The 23,680-nt window shown below is 27.2% G+C and overlaps 1 protein-coding gene across 1 annotated transcript in view; it reads left to right on the forward strand.

Moving 5' to 3' along the window:
- Positions 1–1,269: 1,269 nt before the first annotated feature.
- Positions 1,270–23,680, forward strand: part of LOC111633683 (sorting nexin-16-like) — a 36,557-nt gene continuing 14,146 nt past the window's right edge. The window contains exons 1-3 of the mRNA XM_023378295.1: positions 1,270–1,449; positions 2,297–2,369; positions 12,491–12,911. Of these exons, the coding sequence (XP_023234063.1) occupies positions 2,314–2,369; positions 12,491–12,911 (477 nt within the window). The 5' untranslated portion in view covers positions 1,270–1,449; positions 2,297–2,313. The remainder of the gene's footprint in view (positions 1,450–2,296; positions 2,370–12,490; positions 12,912–23,680) is intronic.

A 23,680-nucleotide genomic window follows, 5' to 3' on the forward strand; every position in this document is an offset into this window, starting at 1 on the left:
GGCATGTTAAAAGTAAAGATTATTGTGACAGAAGCAAAAAAGAAGTTGCCTATTTACGTTTAATTGAAAAATTGAAGGACATTGAGCCAAATGCTAAACAAAGAAAGTGTTGTAAAAAATTAATAATATTAGGAGTGCATATAGGAAGGAAATTAAGAAAATCAAAGCATCAGTCAAGTCAGGATCAGGAACTGATGAAGTATATGAACCAAAGTTGTGGTATTTCAAAATTTTTTTTTAATGATTGGTTACACCAATCATAACAGATTTAAATACGTTTCTTCGTCCATTCTCAAATAGTTGTGCCAATCTTTAGGTACTAACTTCAATTCTGAGATCAGGTTCGTATGGGAATACGACCCTTTTTTTTTAGCCACTCTTTACACCACAGATTTCTACGCACATGTTTTTTCTGCGAGTTTTAATACAGTTTGTTGCTAATAAATATCCAAGAACAGCCTGTACGTCCTCATCAGATGCCATGATCGACTGATTAACTGGGAGATTTTCCTCCTCGTGTGTGGGCGATAGGAAATTCTGAATTTCCTCAAGACCAGGCCTGCGCAGTTATTCTTTAAAAGGATTTCTTTAACCTGTATGGGGCCCCCTTTAGCTTTAAATTCTCGTTGCGTCGCCGAAAGTTGCGACTTGCATTTGATAACTATTGAGACAAATTATTAGCGATTATGATTGTCGCAATTTTTTTGTCTATTCTCGCAAATCGCTGGCTACGCGAAACCGCCTTTAGCGTTAAAAAAAATACTCTGATTGAACTACTAAAAATTCTTTCAGTGGGAGGAGTCAAGTATTGGTTAGAAGTGAATTCAGGGTCGCATAGTATCTAGACTTAACAAGAATTCTGCGTTAATGAATGTGGCTTAGGATTACTTGTTAGGTTTTTTAACGTCGTTATCCCGAACCAGTTTTTGCTTTCAACTGTATAGCGGTTGACACACTAAATATTCTAGTCACTGTAGTAAAGCCATCAAAAACATTGGGCATAATTTATAAGTTGTTATTTTTCTACGTTTGAAATAAAATAATTATTAAATAAATTCAAACTAAATATCATTAATTAATTTATTTTTATTCTAAATGAAATAATTTTTATATTTCTAAAATATTATTATTATTATTTAATTAAAATTTTTATTTTTTATCGTAATAAAAATAATATTTTTCAAATATTATTCAAGATATTATAAATATATTTTAAACGCTTTAAATTTAATTGTTATATATTATAAAAGAGGGCAGCACTGAAACAAAACAAATGCATGGAAAACATTAAAGGAAGGTATTAGGCACGAATACGCAATGTTATTTTGCTTGTTATAACGTGATATAAATTTATTATTGAATTTATTGACTCATGCTGACGCAGGAATGCTCTCTCGTTGTTGTACATTTATTTTAGGGTAGTTTCTCTTTATAAATGGATAACGATAGGTGAGTATACATTTCTGAATCAGCTGATTGTTACTGTTTAGTGATAGTGAATAGTTTCAATATAAAATTTATTGTTTTTTTTTTCATTTAATCTATTTATATAAAACTTCTACCTAAAACTTTATGTATAATACTTACATTACTTATTTAATGTACATAATAAAATATGAATAAATATAACAATACTTATTAAAATTTTCATTGAAAGCTTTCAATAGATTTTATAATTAACACAAATATAATTTCTATGGTAATAGTTAGTAACCAGTTTGTCTTTTAGAAAAGAACTAGCATTACTAATTAGGAATTAATTGTATAAAAATTAAACTTTAATTATTTTAAATTGCTGTTTAATATTGTCTGTGTTTTTAATGTATAAATGTTTTAAATTTATATGATAGATAAGCTAACTTTATCAAATTACTCTAGGCTGAATTTCATTACATTGTAATTCTTCTATTTAAACTTAAATATATCTAAACTATTTAATATTATAAAATTATTAAAAATTTTAGATTTGTTTTAACAGCAATTATTTCTAAAATGTAGCAGCATATAAACTCTCATTATTATTATTTTGAATTGATCCTTTAATTATTATTTTCTATTGTATATAACATAGAATATTAACCCAGGAATCTTCTAGTAAATCAGATATTATTATAACAATCATTATTTTAATTTATTTTTTTTTTTGAGTCTATTGTTTTGGAATAGCAATCATGTGTAATGACAGACTTAATAAACTAATCATTTCAGTAAACTACTAACATATAATTTATCCAATAAAATTATTCAATTCACTAAACATGACCCATAAACATTAACTTGGTTTTGGATTACTAAGGTCATTTAACTGATGCTATGGGTTCTGCACAATCAACAGATTTTTGGCAGTTATTCACCTTGAATGATTTCAGGTATGATAGCATTATTATTTTCCTTCTTTTTAATATCTTAATAATATAGGAGCAAAATATTTTTCATGTTTTAATCACCTGGATAAATTTAAGGTAAGATTAATTAACCATTAAAAATACATTAATAGTAATTATTAAATGTTCATATCTATTATCTGATTACCTGAAATAAATGTTATTTTTATCTCTTAAGATTTACTGTATATGTTTAAACAACACCATCACTACTAATAGAATAATTGTTAAATACAGTATACTGTATATAATTTTATCATTAACCTATTTATAATTCTATAATAATTATTTATAGAAAACATTGTCTAGTAGAATGTAGTAAATTTTTATTAGTAACATATCCCAATAAAACTGCTGTAAAACTCAAGAAGTAAGACATAAAGGATTTATTTCAGCTAGCATTAATGATATCTTAAATAACTTGAAAGATGACCAGACTGTCCTAAAGAAAGACTTCTCTGGTCTTTTTTTCTTTCCACGTTATTTTCCTTATCTGATTTTGTTTTTTACGTGACATCTCGGTAAAACACATCATCGCGAGGAATTGCTGTAGACAGCTAACAGAGGTCATTGTGACTGCAGTAGGAATAGCACTGGAGTAAGTAGGATTACAAATTTTTAAATTTCTCGGTCAGCTTTCCGCCATTAGTAAAATAATTTTCATTTACTTATTAGTAAAGTAAAATGCTTTAATTAAGTAATAAGTTTGTTATTAAAACTTGCACATAATTAGAAGAGACCAAAAGAAATGACTTTTCTTCATTCAATATCAGGATTAGGATTCAGTTTCAAATATTTAAGTATTGACCTAAAAAACTGTGATTATTCGTTATCTTTAGGCCATTTCATTTTTAGTATCATAATGAATTAAGCAGTCAGTGTAGACGTTTTAAAAAGTAGACACGTCAAATTGGAGAAAAAAAAGTGAGTAACGTAAGCGGTAAAAGTAGAAATGTCCTTGAAACGGCGTTACGATGCAGTTGATTTGGTACGTAGAAGTTGGTATCAACAATATAAAAATTTTCCGCTGCAGAAAAATCCTATTTAATTTATAAAAGACGTGTTTTAGTAATATGCAGGAAATAAAAAAATTCGTGACTAATCATCGCATTGTTGATATCAATTGTATAATTGACCTATTATGTTCTATTTATGAAAAGCTATTCTCTCTACGTCAAATTTATAAATACACTTAACTATAAAATTTTGCAATATATATATTTATTCATTTTTCGTGAGTGTGTACATGTACACGCCTTTTCGTACTGGAAATTTTAGCTTTAAATTGCCATTTTAAATATCTTCAAATTCAAACGAATTTTGATATTTAATTGGCATTTAATTATTCAAATTAATATTGTTTGTTGATTAATATTCAGTTTCTGAATATGAAAAATATTTTTTTTACATCTTAAAATGTGATATCATTAAATATAAAAAAAATAATACATTGCAAATAAACTGTTGCTTTGTATATAACGAAAAATGATGAGCAATCTCTAATTCAGTAAATATTTAATTTAAAAGTATTTCGTAATTTTCATTTATTTATAACATCAGGATTTTGAGCTCGGGTATTTAAATGTGAGTAAGCTTTTAAAAAAATTTTAAATTTCAAAATTTAACACTAATCATTCGGACTGGCCGACCTCATTGTAGGTCAGTTCCCTTCAATGGGTCTGAAATGGGTCTTGTTCTCAATGGGCAAATGTCAGGCCATATACAGTAGCATATAGTAGGCTTACAATGATCTCTATCTCATGGCAAATTTAAAATGTTGATCGATTTTATTTCTAAAATCGTTACTTATCTTGACAATGTTTTTTCAAACTATCAGCTTTAAATTTTATGATAACCAGATAAAATATGTGCGAGGGTTTTTAATAAAAATCAAATAATTTACTAATTATCAAAGTTGAACTTTTGATTAAGAAATTCGATACCAATTTCTTGATCAAATCCTAAACTGAATATAAGCTAATATTCGTTATAGAATTCTGTTTTTCCCCCACAAACAATAATAGATGATTATCTTCTATTAAATTTTTTAATTATTTTAAGTCTTGTTGTTGAACTCAGGACAGGATTTACTCACAAGCTACAGCTTAGGGCATCATGCTACGAGGCTATTACAACTTAAGGCCTCACGCTTTTAAATTTATTATTTAATTGACAGAAAAAGGCTTCTTATATATTATAGCTAAGGGCCATAAGTTTAAATCAGATTCTGGTCGAGTTAAAACGTATGAACGTGAGATATTTTTAGTACCAAATATCCATGATTCTGAGATTGTAGAGATTAAAATTCTTCTTAAGATTAGTTGAAATTTATTGACATTCTAGTATAGAAATAAATGAATTTTTTAATGTCGCAATGTTTTTATAGATTGAAATACAAAAGAATGTTTTAATCTATAATTAAATATTGTTTTTTAAAGTTATATTTAGTTTAAAAAAATTGATACTATAATTTATTATTGTTTATAATATGTTTCAGCTATTGCATTTAAAATATATACAGCCTATATATTTAATATAAATATTATAATTTATATTATTATATATTGAATAATATGCATCAGAATATATAAATATATATAAACCAGAATGTTGAAAGATAGTCAGGTTGACATGAGAATCGATGAGAAACAATTAACACGACATTGATGAATTTAGAATAATTTTTGCTTTGTATTTTTCTGTTTTAAAACATGCTTTGTGTATGACGAAAATTATAAATGATAGTTTTCAATTGTTACACGCGAATTCGACTTTCCACAGGTTAATAAACTATATATCATGTCAAAAATTACAAAATCACTGAATTCTTTCACAATACGAAGATGATTATTTATAAGAATGCATTCCCTTTATTGTTACATCGTGATTCGGCTTACGCTCTTCTGAATATCATGTAAATTAAAAACAGTTTCACAAGATAAATTATCATATAAAATATTTTTTGTATGGCTCGAAAATAATACAACCAATTGTAGCTCAAAAGCAAAGCAATAGACCTATTGTATATGGAACGAATGCCTGATTTAGGGTTATGAGCGCTGCAGGCTGCTAACATTTTGTGCGCCTTTTTTTCAAAAATCATATTTCCGCCTTTAACGTAAATTATTTTGTAAGTTTGTAATAAGAAATTACATAATTTTAGTGGAAACTTCATCAACACAATATTTTTTAACAGATTCTCCAAAAACAGGGATTAAACGAAAAATTGTGTGCTCTAGGCTATAGCCTAGTCAGTCTGTTTGGTAATCAGGTAATGTATAGAACTATAGAAGGAGAAATGTAAAAAAGACAAAGAAAATGATCTTGAACAGCCATTACTAACGTATCAGGATTATTTGTTTTTTTAAATGTTAATATTCATTTCACATTTAAGTTAATCTATTCTTAAAATTACAAAAGTTTATAATAAACTTTTACAAATGTAATAAAAATAGCAGAATTTAAATGGTTGTTTATTTTTGGATCAAGGTATTAAACGTAAAACTTGCATTCATATTTATAGTTAAAGTAAAGAATATAACTTTATATCGAATTTAAAATTTGTCCTAGTGCTCTATTAATCCCGAACAGGTTTTACGTGTCCTTCAAAGATCTATCGTTCATAAAAATAAATTATTTTTATATTAGTCGTTTAAGTAAAAATAATAGTGTCTTCGCATTTTAGTTTCGAAAAAGATTACTTTCTCATTATAACAGAAACAAACGTTTACAATTATTTATTTCTCTTTTTATTTGCGTTATTTCTATTTTCAATGGCTGACTTGTAAGATCTTAATCTTTTCCTGCCGCTCTAATACTATTCTTCGTCACTCGCTCTTCGCTTCAAATCATCCATTCAATGAATGATCTTTCTTTCGATTTTCTTTTATATTCTTCTAGACATTTCCGACAGAAGTTTTTTCATCCCTCATTCTAGTTTCGTTTGAAAATTACTATTGTCTGTTCTTTATTTTACACCGTAACTTCATCTTAAATTGTTTCCTTCCTTTATATTTTTCATCTCATTTTTCTTATTGGAGCCTCTGAAGAATTTTTTTCTGTAACAGTTTTTTTATTTTTAAATTTTGAGCTTTGACAAAATAATGTTTTTTAAATTGTAAATTATTATAATTTTCAGCTATTTTATTTTATGCAATTTTTATTAGCTCTGTAACAATAGATTTAACTCCCCCCGGTCCACTGGAAATGATTGTGTGATGAAACATTTGCATTCGAATTCGATTCGGATTATCATTACAATGTATCAGAACATCATCTCCTGTACTTGTAGATCCCATTTGTAGAGCATATTGACTAATTTAAATTCATGAAAGGAGTTAAAATTATTTAGACTAGTAATTTATAGCGATTGAGATTTGTACTGTCGATGAGTAAGGAGAAAACATTAGTATTTGCATTTTTAAAACAAATTTTAATGTTTTCATCTTACTCATCGACAGTACAAATTGACTATGACTAATTTAGTTTCAAAACTGATCATTCTATGTAGTTTATTGTGCGTTTGTTAAATTATTTACCAAATTGATTATATTATAGAAATTATCCTAGCATATGGTAAGCTGTGATCATTACCTTGAAGTTCTGTTAAGAGTAATATTTTAATAACATTTTAAATTATTCTTAATAAGTGGTATTAGTTTAGTGTGGTTTGTTTTAATTATTGAATTTAATGACTGATTAGTGTAATAAACTATTTTAAATTGATTGATAAATTTAGTTTCAAGATTTATATTTTCATTTTCGAATATTAAAACAAACATTCAAATTAAAAAAATGAAATTAATATGTAATGGTATGTATTGAATTTTAATTGAAGCAGTCGAAAATATATATTTTACAACATTTTACCATATAAACAAATATTTTAAAGATTAAAAGTAATTTAAATGTAAAATTTATGCGAAAAATTATTACGCTTCGAACCGAAAATAGGTCTAATAATTATCTTATATAAATCATATCATATATTTCAATTCCGATACTCTATTGTATGCCAGAATTTTGTAGTGTCGCTTGAAAAATTTTTCATTCATATTTTCTGTTTCAATATTTCCCTCCAGCAAATAATTACGTCGATCAGATGTAACGTTAACGGCCCTCATAGTAAATCTAATCTTTTCTACAGGAAAATGATTTACACATGCAATTTTTTTTTATCCATTATGGCTTTTGACACAAAAAATTATCCTCTTAATGCTCATAGGGCGGAAAGTTTAAATAAATAAATAATTCAGGTTAGTGCAACGATGGAATTTTCAGGATTTTTATAACAACGTTCTCATAAATGCAATTAAATAACTAATAGTTTTGTATTTCAGGAACATCATTGAAATGATAAATTTCTAGAAACAGTGTTAAGAACAATATTGTTTCAGAAATTTTATATGTAACTTCTCATATAATTCGTTGGTGACGTGTTCACTCTTCGCGTTTTACAGATAATGTTATCTTTTATGGCATTCATTTCATTTTGTAGAAATCGGAATTGCTAAAAATGCGTGAAGTCAATGGCGCGGACAAAATTTAATCTTGGTGGAGCCGAGAACGTATAAAAAAATTTTTTAATGAGAATTCAATAAAACTCCCACTTTATATGACCACTAATTCATGATAATATAAGACACCACATAATACAGTATAAATAAAAATGAATTTTAATTAAGAAAAAAAATTTTGGAGAATTTACTAGTGTTGTTTTCCTTTTAATTTGGGGATGCCAGTTTCGTTGGCTCCCCGTTGGATTCGCCACTGGTGAAAGTAATCATTTCTTCCCACAGACTTCATTACTAAAGTTAGGAACACAAAATCTTTCATTCGACTATGAATTAAAATTCTAGCATTTGAGATTTTAATGTAAAATCGAACTCAATGACTGTGTGATGATTACACCACGGCGAAAAACTGCTCATCAAAAAGAATAAATACAGTATATCTTTTTCAATAAAAATAATTTAAAACATTACTAATATTATATCTAAAAAAAATGGACATAAAGATTTTTAAGATTAGAGTTCCTTTTCTTGTATCATTTCCACTAATAATAATTCTTCATATCGAAATCTTCATATATATAACTTATACTAGCTGTTACCCACGACTTCGCCCGCGGAGGTTTTGCAAGCAAACCCATTTATATTCAGTATTTCAACAACCATAGTAATTGTTATATAACACCTACTACTGAGAATGATGAGAATTGCTGAGAATCAAACAAACTGTTTTCAATTTGATCAATTTTCTGGAACGTTTACAATCGTTCTATAATCGAACCGATACGTAATAACAAATTCGAATCTAAAAAGGTTCGAACGTTTGGTTAAAAAATCGAAATATATAAAAATATTTATAACAATGTCTGAAATGTTATAATTTAATACACCTAAGTACTTAATGAAGACTAATCGTAACAAAAAATCGCATGTGAAATAGTACAGTAGAAGCCATTCTTCCTGTTAAGCCTTAATGCTCTCCCTCCCCCCCCGCGGGGGAATTTCGAAAAATCCCTTCTTAGTGTGCGTTTTCATGACGTACCCTAACTGTGTACCAAATTTTACCACTTTAGGTTCAGCGATTTGCTGTAGGCCAAGGGTGGCCAACATGAGGCCCGCGGGCCGCATGCGGCCCGCCTGGAGTCGTGTTGCGACCCGCGGAGCTTGGTCAAATGAACGTAAATGTTAACTTTATTGTACATATCATTAAATGAACATTAGAAGAGTTAAGGTTTGGAAGAATTCTATGAAATGTATTTGGACAAGGATAAATATCCTGCGTTTTACAAACATGCTCTGTCGATGGTTTCGCTATTTAGAAACACTTATGCGTGTGAACAACTTTTTAGTCGCATGAAGTACATCAAATCACAAGTGAGAACACGAATTACTGATGTTCATTTGGAAAATTGTTTGCGTGTAGCGACAACATTAGTCGAGATCAATTTTGATGCACTTAGTTCTGTAAAACAAAGTCAGATGTCTCATTTTTAAATATTTTTTAATTGTCTAATAAATATGTTTCTCGGTTATTGAATAAGTGATTCTCAATTATGTTTAATTTTCTTCAAATGTTTATTTTAATGTTTATTTACATTAAACCAGGCAAGTGTTTGACCACGACCTCACCTACTGGAAAGCAACGATGTGGTTGAAGCTGTAGCACGCTTGCTTGTTTACTTAAATTAACAAAAAAAATTAGGTGCGTGGCCCGGCAGGAAATATTATTTCTGAAATTTGGCCCGCCTGCTAAAAAGGTTGGCCACCCCTGGCGATGATGAATCAGTGAGTGAATGAGTCAGTCAGGACAAGCAATTTTATATATATAGATGAAGATTTCGCTGAAACTGTCTAATTTTAATTCGTAACTTTCCGTTATGTTTAAGCTAAATTTTCAGCTCCTTATATCTATAAATGTAAGCATGTAATTGTTAATATTTTATTAAATTAGTAAGAACGTTAAAATTGATTTAATATTACTAGAAATTATATTAGTTGTTAAATTGTAACTTAAACTTTGTGAGTTTACGATTTTTGTTAGAGAGAGAACCATTTTTTTATTTATTATTATTATTATGGCCTACATGGATGTCATATGCATAGTGAAATGCAAAGTATTGATGAGAAATAATATTTTTTTTTCGATTTTCCTTTAGAATTTTTTCAGAACTAGTTGTCTTAAACTAATCAAATAATTCTTATCGCATTAGTGTACGGAAGATTTTAAATATAATTATTAATTAACAAACCGTGCACAGATAATTATTTAATATTTTTTATGCTGTAGAGAAATGAATTTGAATAATTCATAGAACTAAATTTAAAAATGGGTTTTCTGGTTACTATATAGACATTATTTCAGAAAAAGTGTGTTTTAATTTTTAGTTATATATATATACATATACTGGATATACTTTCGGGCGGTATTTATTTGCTTCAAGAAACAAAATGTTGAACAGGACGGGAGTTAACATGCAAAACAACCCTTCAAGGACGACAAGTTAATGGAGAAAGAAACGAAGCAGGTCGATGTAATCGGTCTGTTTAGTTTTGACATTGGTGTCTTTTACATCTGTTAAATTTGGCACATTTTTTTACATCAAATTTAAAAAAAATTACTGGATTTTGCTTATTTCTGTGATAATTAAGAAGGATTACTGATAGGTAAATAATAATTAAACAGTTGGTTATATTTAATACATATTTTAAAATGTAAATTAGTCATAATTATAATTTAACTTCGAAATACACTAATATAATGATCTATTAAGCACGGTTTAAGGTTTTTGAATTAATAGAAAATTATTTTAAATTGCTGTTCATGATTTAGAGCAATAACTCACTTTGCATGTTGCATGAGTATCTTTTCGAATGCCAAATAATAATAGAATTTATTAATCTTAAATACGATTAAATTTGAATTTTGATAGTAGTTAATATCTAAGACAATAAACCGAAGTTAATAACAGTTCGATTAAATCTCTAATATTTATTTTTATTTATTTAACTATAACCCCAAACTATAATTAGCATATTGTTCTTCGGGCATTTAAAGTATAATGCTAAAGAAACTTTGCAAAAACACTTTATCAGCCAGAATTTATGATGATACAAAACTGTTTATCGGTATGTTTTTGATGTCTTTTGATAAGAACAGTCTTTGAGAAGAACAAAAAATTTGAAATTGTTAGTTTCGTCAAATTTTATAATTTTAACGTGACTTATAATTATTTTAAATACAAATTCTACCAGTAGAAATTATTAAAATACGAATAATTGTAGAAAATGTTTCTCGGGAAATAAATCTTTCAAGGTTTTAAGACTTACACAGCAAGGATTTTTTAAAGCATTAATAAAAGATGGTTCAGCTTTGGTAAATACATTTTGTGTAACATCGAAGAAATGGTTTTTATATTCAAACATTTGCATATTGCATTATTCCATTTTGTTTAAAAACATTTATATTATGATCAAAATTTTCTAATATAAAATTGAATGAGGTACAGATAACCTGTTGTTAATGAATTTTTATTTTTCAATAATTCTTATTTTGAATATTCTTGTTTTTACTTATCAACAAAACAATAATATGAGTTTGATATATATATTATCAGAGCATCATTTGTTGTTCGCTTTAGAATGACAGTTAAACAGTTATTAACAGAATAACAGTTTAGTCAGTTATTTTATTTTATTTTTTCTTACGTTAGTTAAGCAATCTTTATGTGAAGCTGGTTTGTCGATGACTAAAAGTTGCCGATGTTAGATTTAGAATATGCTAAATTCAATTATTTCCAAAAAATAAATTACATGTTTTACAATATAATATTAATTAATATACAAAATATCCTAAAAGTACTTGTTTTAGGATCCAAAAATTTCTAAAGCATTCTAATTGTAAGCAGAGGTTTTTAACTTGCAAATAGTGTTTCTTAGGAAAGTAAATTTTATTCGTATCATTAAATTCATCACTTAAATTTCTGAGAGAACTTTCTTCCATTTTATTTACAGGACTTATCTTATTTTCTATTATCAAAAAAGTTAGCTGCTAGACGTACAATTTTACAATCGTATACATTCCAATATTTTCTGTAATTCTGTTAAATCTATCTTTAAAATTCCATCATTCAATGTCAAAATGTTTGTAGTTCGGAAAACCGTACCTGTCAATTAAATTCAAGTAATTTGTCAATAATTTCCTATAAACATTAGACATTTACATTTCTCTTCTGAGTCAAGGATCTAGTTAAGAATAAGTCCCCATAAAAAATATTTTTAATTTGTGCATGATGAAACTTGTTCGCGCATTTAAAAGTTTAGATAGATTAAACTAAAATACATTTTTCAAAAAGAATCTTCGAAGTTAAAAAAGTATCAAAAAGGTGCTTATTTAGGAGGAAAATACATTTACTATAAAGCATTCCAATTACGTTCAATTATAAGCTGTTTGTTCGAGTCAATTTTTCCCATGATGGACAAAATTGAGGTTCACGAAGGCATTAATAATGCTATGTTTATACAGTATATATTCTTTAAACATTAAGTGTAAAATGATAATTTTATTGAGAGAAAGTTTAAAAAATGATTTATTTTCAGAACAAAGCATCAAGTTTTGGATGAAATAGCTAATAAAGATTCAGGCAAATATATTAACTATATGAAAAACAAACGAGCATTAAATACAACCATAACCTGTAGTAATATTGATTCATGGACTATTGCTGACAATGATTCTTTGGAAAGTGAAGATGGGGCTCTTCAACCAAATCATTCCCAGTCTCTCTGCGAAAGTAATGTAGAATCTCCATTAAAGAATGATATGGGAAGCAGACTAAGTTGTGCAAGTCTCCATTCCTATCGTACATATAATGATAGCTGTAGCAATTCTGATTCTGACTCTACTTCTAATCCTTTACAACCCATATTTACAAATTCAACGAATGAAACATGTACAAATTTAGAATATAAATTACCAATTGTTGGATATGAAGTGATGGAGGAACGGACTAGATTTACAGTAAGTGAATTATTTAAATAGTATTTTAATGTTATACGAAATTTTATTAAATATAAGTTTTCTAATTTATCATTCATTTAAGTTGCTAATATTTGATTAATATGTGTGTACGGATGTAATAATGCATTTAACATATACCATAATCGGAAAGTAAGTTTGCATAAATGATTTTTCAGAAGTTCTCATGTTTATCAGTATTATATCACTGGTTCCATTTACTAAATGACTTGCAACGGAGTTATCAATTATGAGTAAAGATTTTTAACTATTTATGAAAAATCATAAGGGTGAAAAATGTAAGAGACTCGTGAAAATTATTACGGATCAAATTTGAATCTAGAGTGGACAATCTGGTCATTGTCATCTGGTGATTTCAGAATTATCAGATTTCCACGCAGTAAGGATTTTCTATCACTACCAGCAGTCTAGATTTGAACTTGATCTGTACATTCGTGAATTTCAAGATTAATTTGAATTGAAATAGAATTGAACGTTTTTTTTTATGTGCTTCATTTTATTCTTCGGCGATTTTGTCTTTTTTCGACCTGTTCGCAATGGCATTAGCCAATAAATTTTTTTTTGTGAGGCATTGACACAAGCAAACCCCCACGTATATATTAAAATTTAAATGGATTGCTTGTCTTTCGTATTTTTGAATGAAAGAACTTCTTCTCGTATATTTATTGATTGTATAAGATGCAATTGTGTTTCAATTAAAATACAATTTTTCTTATTTATAATAGAAAATTGAATTACTTTTTGCAAAAAATATTTCAGTTATAATTTATCAATTGATTTAAATTTTGAACATTAATCATTTTTAAATTTGAGTTGGATCAGATTCGATTCAGGCCTTCTACCATGGTTAAAACAAAAATAAGTCGACCCCCCTATAACACTATTGATTATTCCGTTTTATATGAATTCCATGATGTACGAGTCACTTAGATTTTACAAATACGTGTGCCGGGCTGTGAACGGCTCACGTATTTGTAAAATCTAAGTGACTCGTACAACATGGAATTCATATAAAACGGAATAATCAATAGTGTTATAGGGGGGTCGACTGTATCATAAGAGATTGTAGCCGAATTATTTAATACGCGAGGTATAACGAACAAAAAATATCCGGATTTTTTACTAACATTTTGTTTTTTTAATATTTAAAACATGTTTTCGATTTATTTTTATTTTATTATTTTTTTACGTTAAATAGTTTTACTATTACAAAATGAAATGGCCACATAAAAACTGTTTACAATAAATTCAAAAAGTTAAGATTTCTTAAGAATGTAATATTAACTTTTAAAATATTTTGAAGTGTCTTTTGAAATGTTTTCCAGATTAAATTTATATATTCAAAATTAATTGGAAAATAAAATAGAGGACAATATGAATAATGAAGGTTCGGTACACTTTTTTAAAATTATTATCAGCAAAAATTTTGCAACGAATAATGAAAAAAAAATCGTAGTAGAATGTAAAAACCTCATCTAATCGGCAATCTTCCATTTAAATATTTAATATTTTCATATTTTATTGACTATAATTTAGCATTATTAACGTCGTTAATTATCATTTCAGAATTATTTCGGACTGTATAAATGATTATTAATAAAAATAATTTGAATAGCAATGTATGTCTTTAGTCATATAAAATTTTTATACTTTTAATTTTATAAAATTAAATACATTTTGTATAAAGATAAATGATACTGATCTGTTTTTTTTCATACTTTTTATCCACTTTAAAATATTTTGTTAGTAATTAAATTAATTATATTCAATACTTTAGCTACATATTAAAATTAGCTAGCTGCAATTTCAAATGTTGTACTGTATTCTAATCACCTGACTAATCATTACTAATATCAAATGACCGCGGTTCTTACGAGATTCAATTCCTATATATCATATTTATTTTTTACCTTATTATGTTTATATAGACACGCAATCCATCTTCAAATTTCGAAGAGGATCAGAATTTTCTATTTTCGTTAAAAATGTACTAAAATATCACCAGTAAAATAATAAATAATATATTTGAACCCGTATTTAGATTTTAGTCATTGGACCTTAGATAATGATTACTATACAATACAATAGATATAAAATCACAATTTTTTTATAGTCTTCGATAATGAGCTTCATAATCAATACATAAGTATTTAAACAGCCATTTTATATCTTTTTCAAATTATTTTGAAATCCTAAACAAGAATTAACCGTTTCTTGTTCTGAAATGTTTAAAAATCTGTAAATCAATGAGACGGCCCCGTCCCTCAGTACCAGGCCATCTCATTGTGGGCTTGGCCGAACACGCGATGGGATTGATAAAAAGATCCTCTTAGTGCCCACAAGGCGGAAAAAGTAACAACTCATCATTTTTTTTTAATTGTCCGTATTTTCTCAAATTAATATTAACCGTTGATAAGTATCGTGCCCATTAGTGGCAGAGTGGATAAACCACTGAACACTGATCATGGATTCGTGTCTCGCCGATGGACTGGCTACATGGAGTTTTCCTGGTTTTCTTTACGTTAGTAACACCTAAATAGGGACCAGTTTCCCCATAAAAGACTTCTCGGGAGGCATTTCCCCCTTCGGCAGATCACCCATGTGTCGCGTTGCAGTAAAGACAAGTAGTCATTTTCTTACAAATGTCTAGCCATTTTAGAAGTACTCGTTAAAACTCGTAGACAACTCGTGACGATAAAATTATATAGTCGGAGAAGTCGGAAAAATGCTATCTTAGGTTATTTCTTAGGTATATCTTAGATCAGTGTTTTTCAACCTTCTTGAATACGCGACCCCTTTACAAGTTAAAAAATTCTGGCGACCCCCCCAGGGCCATATTAAAACTATATCAGTGATATTAAAACCTTTGTATTTAATATTTTTTCTGACTTAACACAAGAACTCAAGACAAATTAAGTATGCAGCTTCCCTTTTTGGGGGAAGCTACATACTTAATTTGTCTTGAGTTCTTGAGCCGTTGATTTTTTTTTAGATTCAGTATCNTTTAGTACTAATGAATTGTAAGTCACAAATTGTACTTGGTGATAAGAAATGAATGAGCTAAAATTCTATTTTATGCTTTTTTCGTAATGTAAATGGGTAATAATTTACAATTTATAAAACTTAAATCATAATTTATTATTCAAAATACGAAAAAGTTTTTATTTAGATAGAAAATATAAAGGAAACGAGAATTTGACAAAGTGAATACTGTATTTAAGTTTATTTATATATAAGTAGACAATATGTAATTTCTAAATTTAACTTTTTTTTCTAAAGAAAAATGTTTAATTATTATTATTCTTAATGTAAATATAGAAACAATTAAAACAAATTATATAATAACTGAATTAAAATCCTAACTATCTCTGCTTGATAACACCATGCAGATCATTTAATAATATCTGTCTACGAAATTGCCTCATAGGTTGATAAACTCATTTAGCAACGCTATCATTCGAATCAATAATCTTGACAAAAGAAAACGATACTACAGCAAAATACTTCGTTTGCCGAGTTAACAAATTATTGAGAATATTGTGAAAGTGTAAAAATTTTCAATTTGATTATATAATGAGAACATTTCTAGATATTTATGAGCAGTGTTTAATAAAATAATCAGCGATGCTTAGTTAAGTTAAAGCTTACAGTAATGCAAGTGTATTTCTAATACGATATATTTCGCCATCGTTCTCAGAAAACTTACCAAATATCATTCATTCTTATTTGAAGGGTGAAGCAATGACCATAATAATCTGTATTGTAGATGGAGAAATTTTGAAAAATTCCAATATGACCATCTGTTTACAATGTATCCTAATTTTAATTATTTGAAATTATGAAAATGAAATTTGTTTAATGAAAAAGAACTACTATTAAATCAATTTGACTTAAATATTTTTCAAATTTAACGAGCACAATTAAAATAAGTCTTTATTACATTACAACTAACTTGTTCAAGTTTCAAAGGGAATCCTAATTGCTTGAAATTATTTAAGTTTCTAATTTTGGAAATCTTAAATTACTTGCATTAAATTGACGTCATGCATTACATAATCTATCTAAATTTAGGCGTCATTAGATAATTAATTAAAGTACGTTATTATGTTTTAAGTTTACAATTATTCATTTAAAAGTAATAGTAACTTTACAAAAGCAAATATATATGTATATTGCATTTGATTTTTTCCCTTCCCATAAAAATTCCGATTGAACCTTTATTAATTAACCTTTCTTTGTTCATTGAAATTGCAAACATTTTTATCATGGACTTTTAATTTATTATTTATATATGAAATTAGTAAGCTATAAAGGAAGTAAAATCAATATGTAAATAATTTTGTATAAAATCACATGCAGGTGACAGGAATCTAATTTTGCATGATTTTTGTTTTAACTTACGATTAATTCGCTGTTATAGATTCAGCAATAAATTGCTGCTTCTTAAATTTATATTCCACCAAACACTAAATATTTCGATTGTTGATGTACAGTTTTATATAATAATTCATTTTGACACAAAATGTAAATTTCATTCAAATTTTAGTTACTGTAATTTTTGTTACAGTATTTGTATTATAAATTTCTGCTAAAAATAGCGAAATTAAAAACAAAATTTTGATTTTTTTTATAATTTATTGTCATTTCAAGTAAAAGGCCATTTCATTTTTCATATATTTAATGAATTTTAAATGAAATCTCTTTCAAATCATTTATTTTTCCCAAATCCATGAGATGAGTGAAAAATTTAACTTACACAATCTAACATTTTAAATAGAAGAATAAACTATGCAATTTTTTAAATTTTTCTAAATATATCTGTCTTTATAAAGCAAACAATAAAATTCATAACCATAAATATTGACAATTTGTAGTATATTTTCAAGTAATAAAAGGAAAATTTAATGGGGTAATATTGTAATAATAATTGTAAAAAAGAAAAGAAGGAAGAAAATGGAAACGTATCAATTATGAAGTTATATAATTGTTGCTAATATCTTAAATTAACTCTTTTTTTTTTACATTTTATATACTTTTATACTCCTTACATAAATAACACTAAGTGAAATTTGTAATTATAAAAGATTGTTTTTTTTTAAGTGACGACCAAATTGACCTTTATACGTTTCCATCAGTGTTGTAAGTAAACGAAAATGCAAAAGTTTCCGGAAACATTCAGGGGCCAGCATCAGGCTTCTACAGAAGACTTTCTTCTTTTCTAACCGAACTTTTGGAATTTGAAACATTTTTAATTAAAGAAGAAAACAAGATTCTGGGAAAAATCTCTTAAAACAAACAGTTCATTTTTCATATTAAATTTTTTAAAATTTAAATAAGTTATATTTTTTTAAAATTAAAAAATATTTTTTTAAAATTAAAAAACATTCAAACTTCCAAAAATTTGTCAAGAATAATAATAATTATATATGAGATTTGATTTTTTTTTACTATACAATAATAATATCGTTTTTAATGCAAACTAAATGAGTGAATTCCAAAATTTTGTTTTTAGGCAGCATTAAAAGTCGTGCCAAATGACATGATGTATTTACAAGGAAAACATAACTTGTGATAAATTACAATTTTTTTTGTAATTTTCAGGAATTTTGCATCACTAAATTTAAATAAATTTATTATAAATAATTTATTAAAGAATTATCTATTATTATAAAGAATTATTTTATGATATTCATTTTTTTTCCTTCTTCAATATATTTGATGTGTTTTACGGTGCCAAATAATTCATTGCATTACATTCACCACGCAATTATACTATTTAGATTTTACAAGAGATGGTTATTAATAACCCAAGGTTTCATTATGAAATTTTATTACAAGATAATACAAAACAATTTTCTATACAGTTTATTCTTAATATTTTCGTGATAAGCCTAAAACTTCTTAAATGTTTTTACAAATTATAGGGCTTTATAGAATTATAGTCCAAACAGATTTTACTGTCTCTATTTATTCAAAATTTTTAAAAACATAGTCTTTTAAGCTGTGTGTTGAAAATTTTAAATGATGTCATTAGCTTTTGTCTTTCTGGATTTAAGATTAGAAGCATGTTGCAGTATACCATTTCTATCAATATTAATTTAAGATTACAAATAAATACTAATCATTAAAAATTTCTCTATGAAATAGGGACTAAGAAAAGCGCACTGAAGTTTCGAAGAACCATTTTTACTGGAATAACCTTGTATATCCTGGCCTTGAATTTATCTCAGCTTACGCTTTATAATCATTTATATTATATTGTGTTTTTCCTTGTGAAGTAAGACGCAATTCAGCGTAAATTGTTAGATAGAAATCAAAAATTTAGTTTTTTATTTTTGTTTTTTTATAAATCTATCATTTCAAAGATAAATTTAATTTTCGTGTTTAAACTTAATTTATTTTCCTAACATTGCGGCAACATTCACTGACATTAAGATGTTTTTGTATGATTAGTATGACAAAATATTAATGAAATTATCTTGAAAAGGAGGATATTGCATACAAGGATAGTTTCGCTAGAATATAATACAGTTTATCATTTTATTTTACGTTTGTAATGAATAAATTATGTACTTGACCATCTTTTAAGTTTTGAGTTGACCAATTGTTTCATGTGTGTGATAACAATTGGTCAACTCAAGAAAAATGAAATGGCCTTTTACTTGAAATGACAATAAATGATAAAAAAATCAAAATTTTGTTTTTAATTTATTATTTTTGATAATTTCTAAAGCTAAAACTCACTAAAGTCAACCAAAAATTTATTTTTACCTGTTTTGTAGGATAGATATGACTACTATTACCGTATTTATTCGCATATAACACGAGGTTTTTATTAATTTTTCACTGCTTCAAAAATCTAGGTCATCCTATACGCGCGCGCAAAGGATTTTGCGTTTTTGCAATAATTTTTGTGGACCGTGTATTCGCATTTTTTACCGGATGCTCACCCTCTGGTGTTTAAAAACAAAAGTGTTTTATCTGGGTCGTTTGAATCGTTCTTGTGTATTGTCAGCAGTAAAGATGAATAGCAAAAGCAAAGCTTTTGAATTGAATTCCAAAATTACACGGGAGCCCGATATACGATTTAATTCATTCCCACGTGAAAACAGATGATTATTTGGACATCAGAATTCGAAGAAACTCATAAGTGTGGATTCGACTGTTAAGAATTGACAAAAAAGGTTCCCGACTGTCCAACTTTACGTGAACAAATGTCGATTTTACAAGATTTTTCCTTAAAGTTTAAAATGACGACAGTAATTTTTGCGGGACAATGTGTGCATTTACGTGCATTTGATAATTTATTTGCGATGAAATGAAATAAAATTAGAATTGTATTAATAAATCTAATTTTCTTTATTTTGATCTTTAAAGTCACACCTCGTCCTATATGCGAGTATATACGGTACTTGTACTGTACAATACTACATACTAGAAATCTATTAAATCGAATTTTAAAATTTCTGTTTATTTGACATGTACTCATTAATTACGCGCAAAATAGTTCAATTAATTAAAATTCGTTTGATTATTAAATTTATTCAAAAATATATCTTATCAAAATTTATTTTTTAACCTGAAAAGCTTAGCTAACGAGGAAAATTTAGCAGCAACATTTTTTTACTATTTACTGTTTATATAATTTCTCGCGATTCGTGTTAATTTGAATTTTAGGAGTTAAATTTAACTTAAAATTCTTAAACGCCATAGTAGGATTAGCATGGTGAATCGGCTTCAGTCAGATAATGGGATGAAAATTGGCAGAAGTAGGTATCAGTGAATGATTAACTATATCAAATATTTCACGAATTTTGAGATTACATACGAAAATGTACGTCCTTTTCTCGAAATATCACCGTTTCTTTGCGTCGAGTCGTAAAATTAAAAGAAAAAAATGAGGCATAACGAAGTGGTATAGGCTATATAAGAAAATTTTGGCGCGAAATTCAAATATTTGGATAGTTGGAAAATGCATTTTATTTAACCAGGATGAAAGTACAAAAAATGTATATTATTTAATGTGTAACATACATTGCTGAATTGGAATCGATATCATTTTTAATGGAAAATAAGATTTGATTATTTCTAATCATTGTTAAATAATGACAGCCAATAAAACGACGACTTAAGTAAGTTACAGTATATTCCTTTAAATTTTAATTCGTGAAGTGTTAATTAATAGATGGAAACGTAATAACTGTCAAAGTAATTATTTATACTATTCTAGAAACGTTACAAAATTACATTTCAAATAATTTATGCTGAATTTTTGAACAGCATTGTATTTTCTGTCTAACCTGAATCTACTCTACGCAATGCGGTGTAACAATGGAAAGAGACATGCAGGGACTAAACCCACATGTACCAAATTATATAATATTAATAAATTATTTAATTTATGCTATCATATTCATTAACTGTGCCAAATCAAACAGTACTGCAAAAATTACATGAAGTCTGCATGCATATAAATTGCACTTCAGATTCAAATCTGAATTTCGCGCCAAAAATTCATTATTGTGAATATAATACTGAATTTACAGTATTTTTTTTTTTACTTTTTCGTAATTAAATGCATTACTAAAAAAATATATCCACACCTTTAAAACGTTCTAAACATTTAGGTTTTGAAGCTTTTTTAATAAAATTAATTTTCTCACATGCTTGTATTAAAAATACTTTTGCATAAATAATAATTAGTTGTGTTTCTTGTAAAAACACTCACTTGAATTTTTACACCAATAATTGCATATTATTTTATTTAAGCAATATAATGAATATTTAATACTGTGTGTAATAAATATTTAATATTTATTTGTACTTTTTTTTATCGTATTTGGTTCAACAAATAATAATAAATAAAGATGGAAAGATTTAATCGTACTTGTTTAACTTTTGATGAATTTGAGTTGATAATTTTGAATCCATTGCACAGTACTACATAGGACCAACAGAAAACAAAGCATGTGCCACAGATTACTTTCAGATGTATATATGTGAGGACAGGTGGCATATGCATGTATGACATCTGCAGACACCAATGCCTACAATTTTTATTTGACTGTTTTTAATACAAACAGAACATTTTTGGATAGAAACAGCCAAATATGGGACATTCTGGAAAAAAATTTTCTAATTGGGACATATAGCAACTCTACACCTGAAAGAGCTTTTTTTTTCCATATCCATTGTGGGTTTGACCAGGTCCATAAGGAGGTAGCCAAGTGGTGAAGGATGGGGCCCAACTTATCCAGGATCCCTCTTATTACCTCTCAAAATATTCCTGGAATTGTTTGCTCAGATTTGATTCCTGGTTCCCCAGCACTGTAGGCTGATGCCTTAATCACCTCAGCCATCTTGCCTTCCATTCCTGCTAATAATCAATAAATTACTAATACATTTATTGCAACATGTAATAAATGCATGGTTTTTTTTGCAGAAAGAGTATATTCTATTATACATAAAAATTTTCAAGTGTAAATGATTTCATGCAGTCATTTCACCTATACTGTGATATGTATGCTCCAAAAAGTTGCTGCATTATAAAATTTTACTCAATGAAAATATCAGGGTTTATGGGGAAAATGAAGTTGGTGTAAAATACTCAAAACCAGGACAGTTTTTCAAAATGTTTAAATATTCAGGAAAATCTTGAAATAATAAAGCTTTTCTTTATACAAATCCAAGTAGTGAATGAAAATCAAAATCATTTCTGGGATGCTGTATTAAGTATTTAGATACTTCTCTTCATAAGGTATTAAGACTCAACAGACAATTGCAATACAAACTCATAGTGCAATGTTAAACTTGAATAAGTGCAATAGTACAAACTTGAGTAAATTGGGTAAGAGATGAGATATGCATTCTTATGAAATGACCTCATGCTAGTCGTNAGTCAGTCAGGACAAGCAATTTTATATATTTAGATTATTTCAATAATAGAGATTTAATAATAATTTTTTCTTGAAAATATTTTTTAATGCATAATTTTTAGGGATTACAAACTGTTTTGTAATCCCTGAAAATGCAGTAATCCCTCCATTCACATGAATAATTGGTTTCAGGAAAACAGTGTAAATGAAGTGATGGAAAGTTGTTTCAAAACCAGGATTTTCAACCACAGTATTTATTATTATGGGATAGAGAAGTTTTAACTAAGGTTTATTTTTAAATATACGTGTACAGTACAGGTACACAAGAGAGTACTGGTAACAAAAAAAAAAAAATTGTTGAATTATCATTTATTAACATTTCCATAAATTAGATTTATTCAAAATTTAAAAATCTTTCAATGGCATTAAAATGAATTTGCAAATGGAGGGATTACTGCAATTCCCAATATTTTTGTTTGTTAGTTAGTTCAGACTTTTGTTTAATTTATGGAAATTTTCCTGATTACTATAAATTTGTTTTAATTTATCAAATTCAAAATTTACAATAAAAAGTTCTATACAAATATATATATAAATGATGATTGATGTATGATATTAATTAATACTAAATAAAGTTAAAAAAATTACTTAAAGAAGAAAGCCCATGGAAAAACAAGGCAAATGCTTTCTACACCAAATCATTGGTGGGAAACTGTTTTAAAATAAACAATTTCCAACAAATGATTTGGAACATTAGATACTTAGATCACCGAATAAATCCAGCGATCCAACATTCGGTTTTTGGCCGTATTCCAAAATAGGACACAACTTGATATTTATATCTTAAAATTCCAGTTTTTCTAGTCTGTAGAAATA

This window comes from Centruroides sculpturatus, unplaced genomic scaffold, assembly GCF_000671375.1.
Source record: "Centruroides sculpturatus isolate CEXI.00-Female unplaced genomic scaffold, Cexi_2.0 scaffold871, whole genome shotgun sequence".
In the NCBI taxonomy this organism is placed as follows: domain Eukaryota; kingdom Metazoa; phylum Arthropoda; class Arachnida; order Scorpiones; family Buthidae; genus Centruroides; species Centruroides sculpturatus.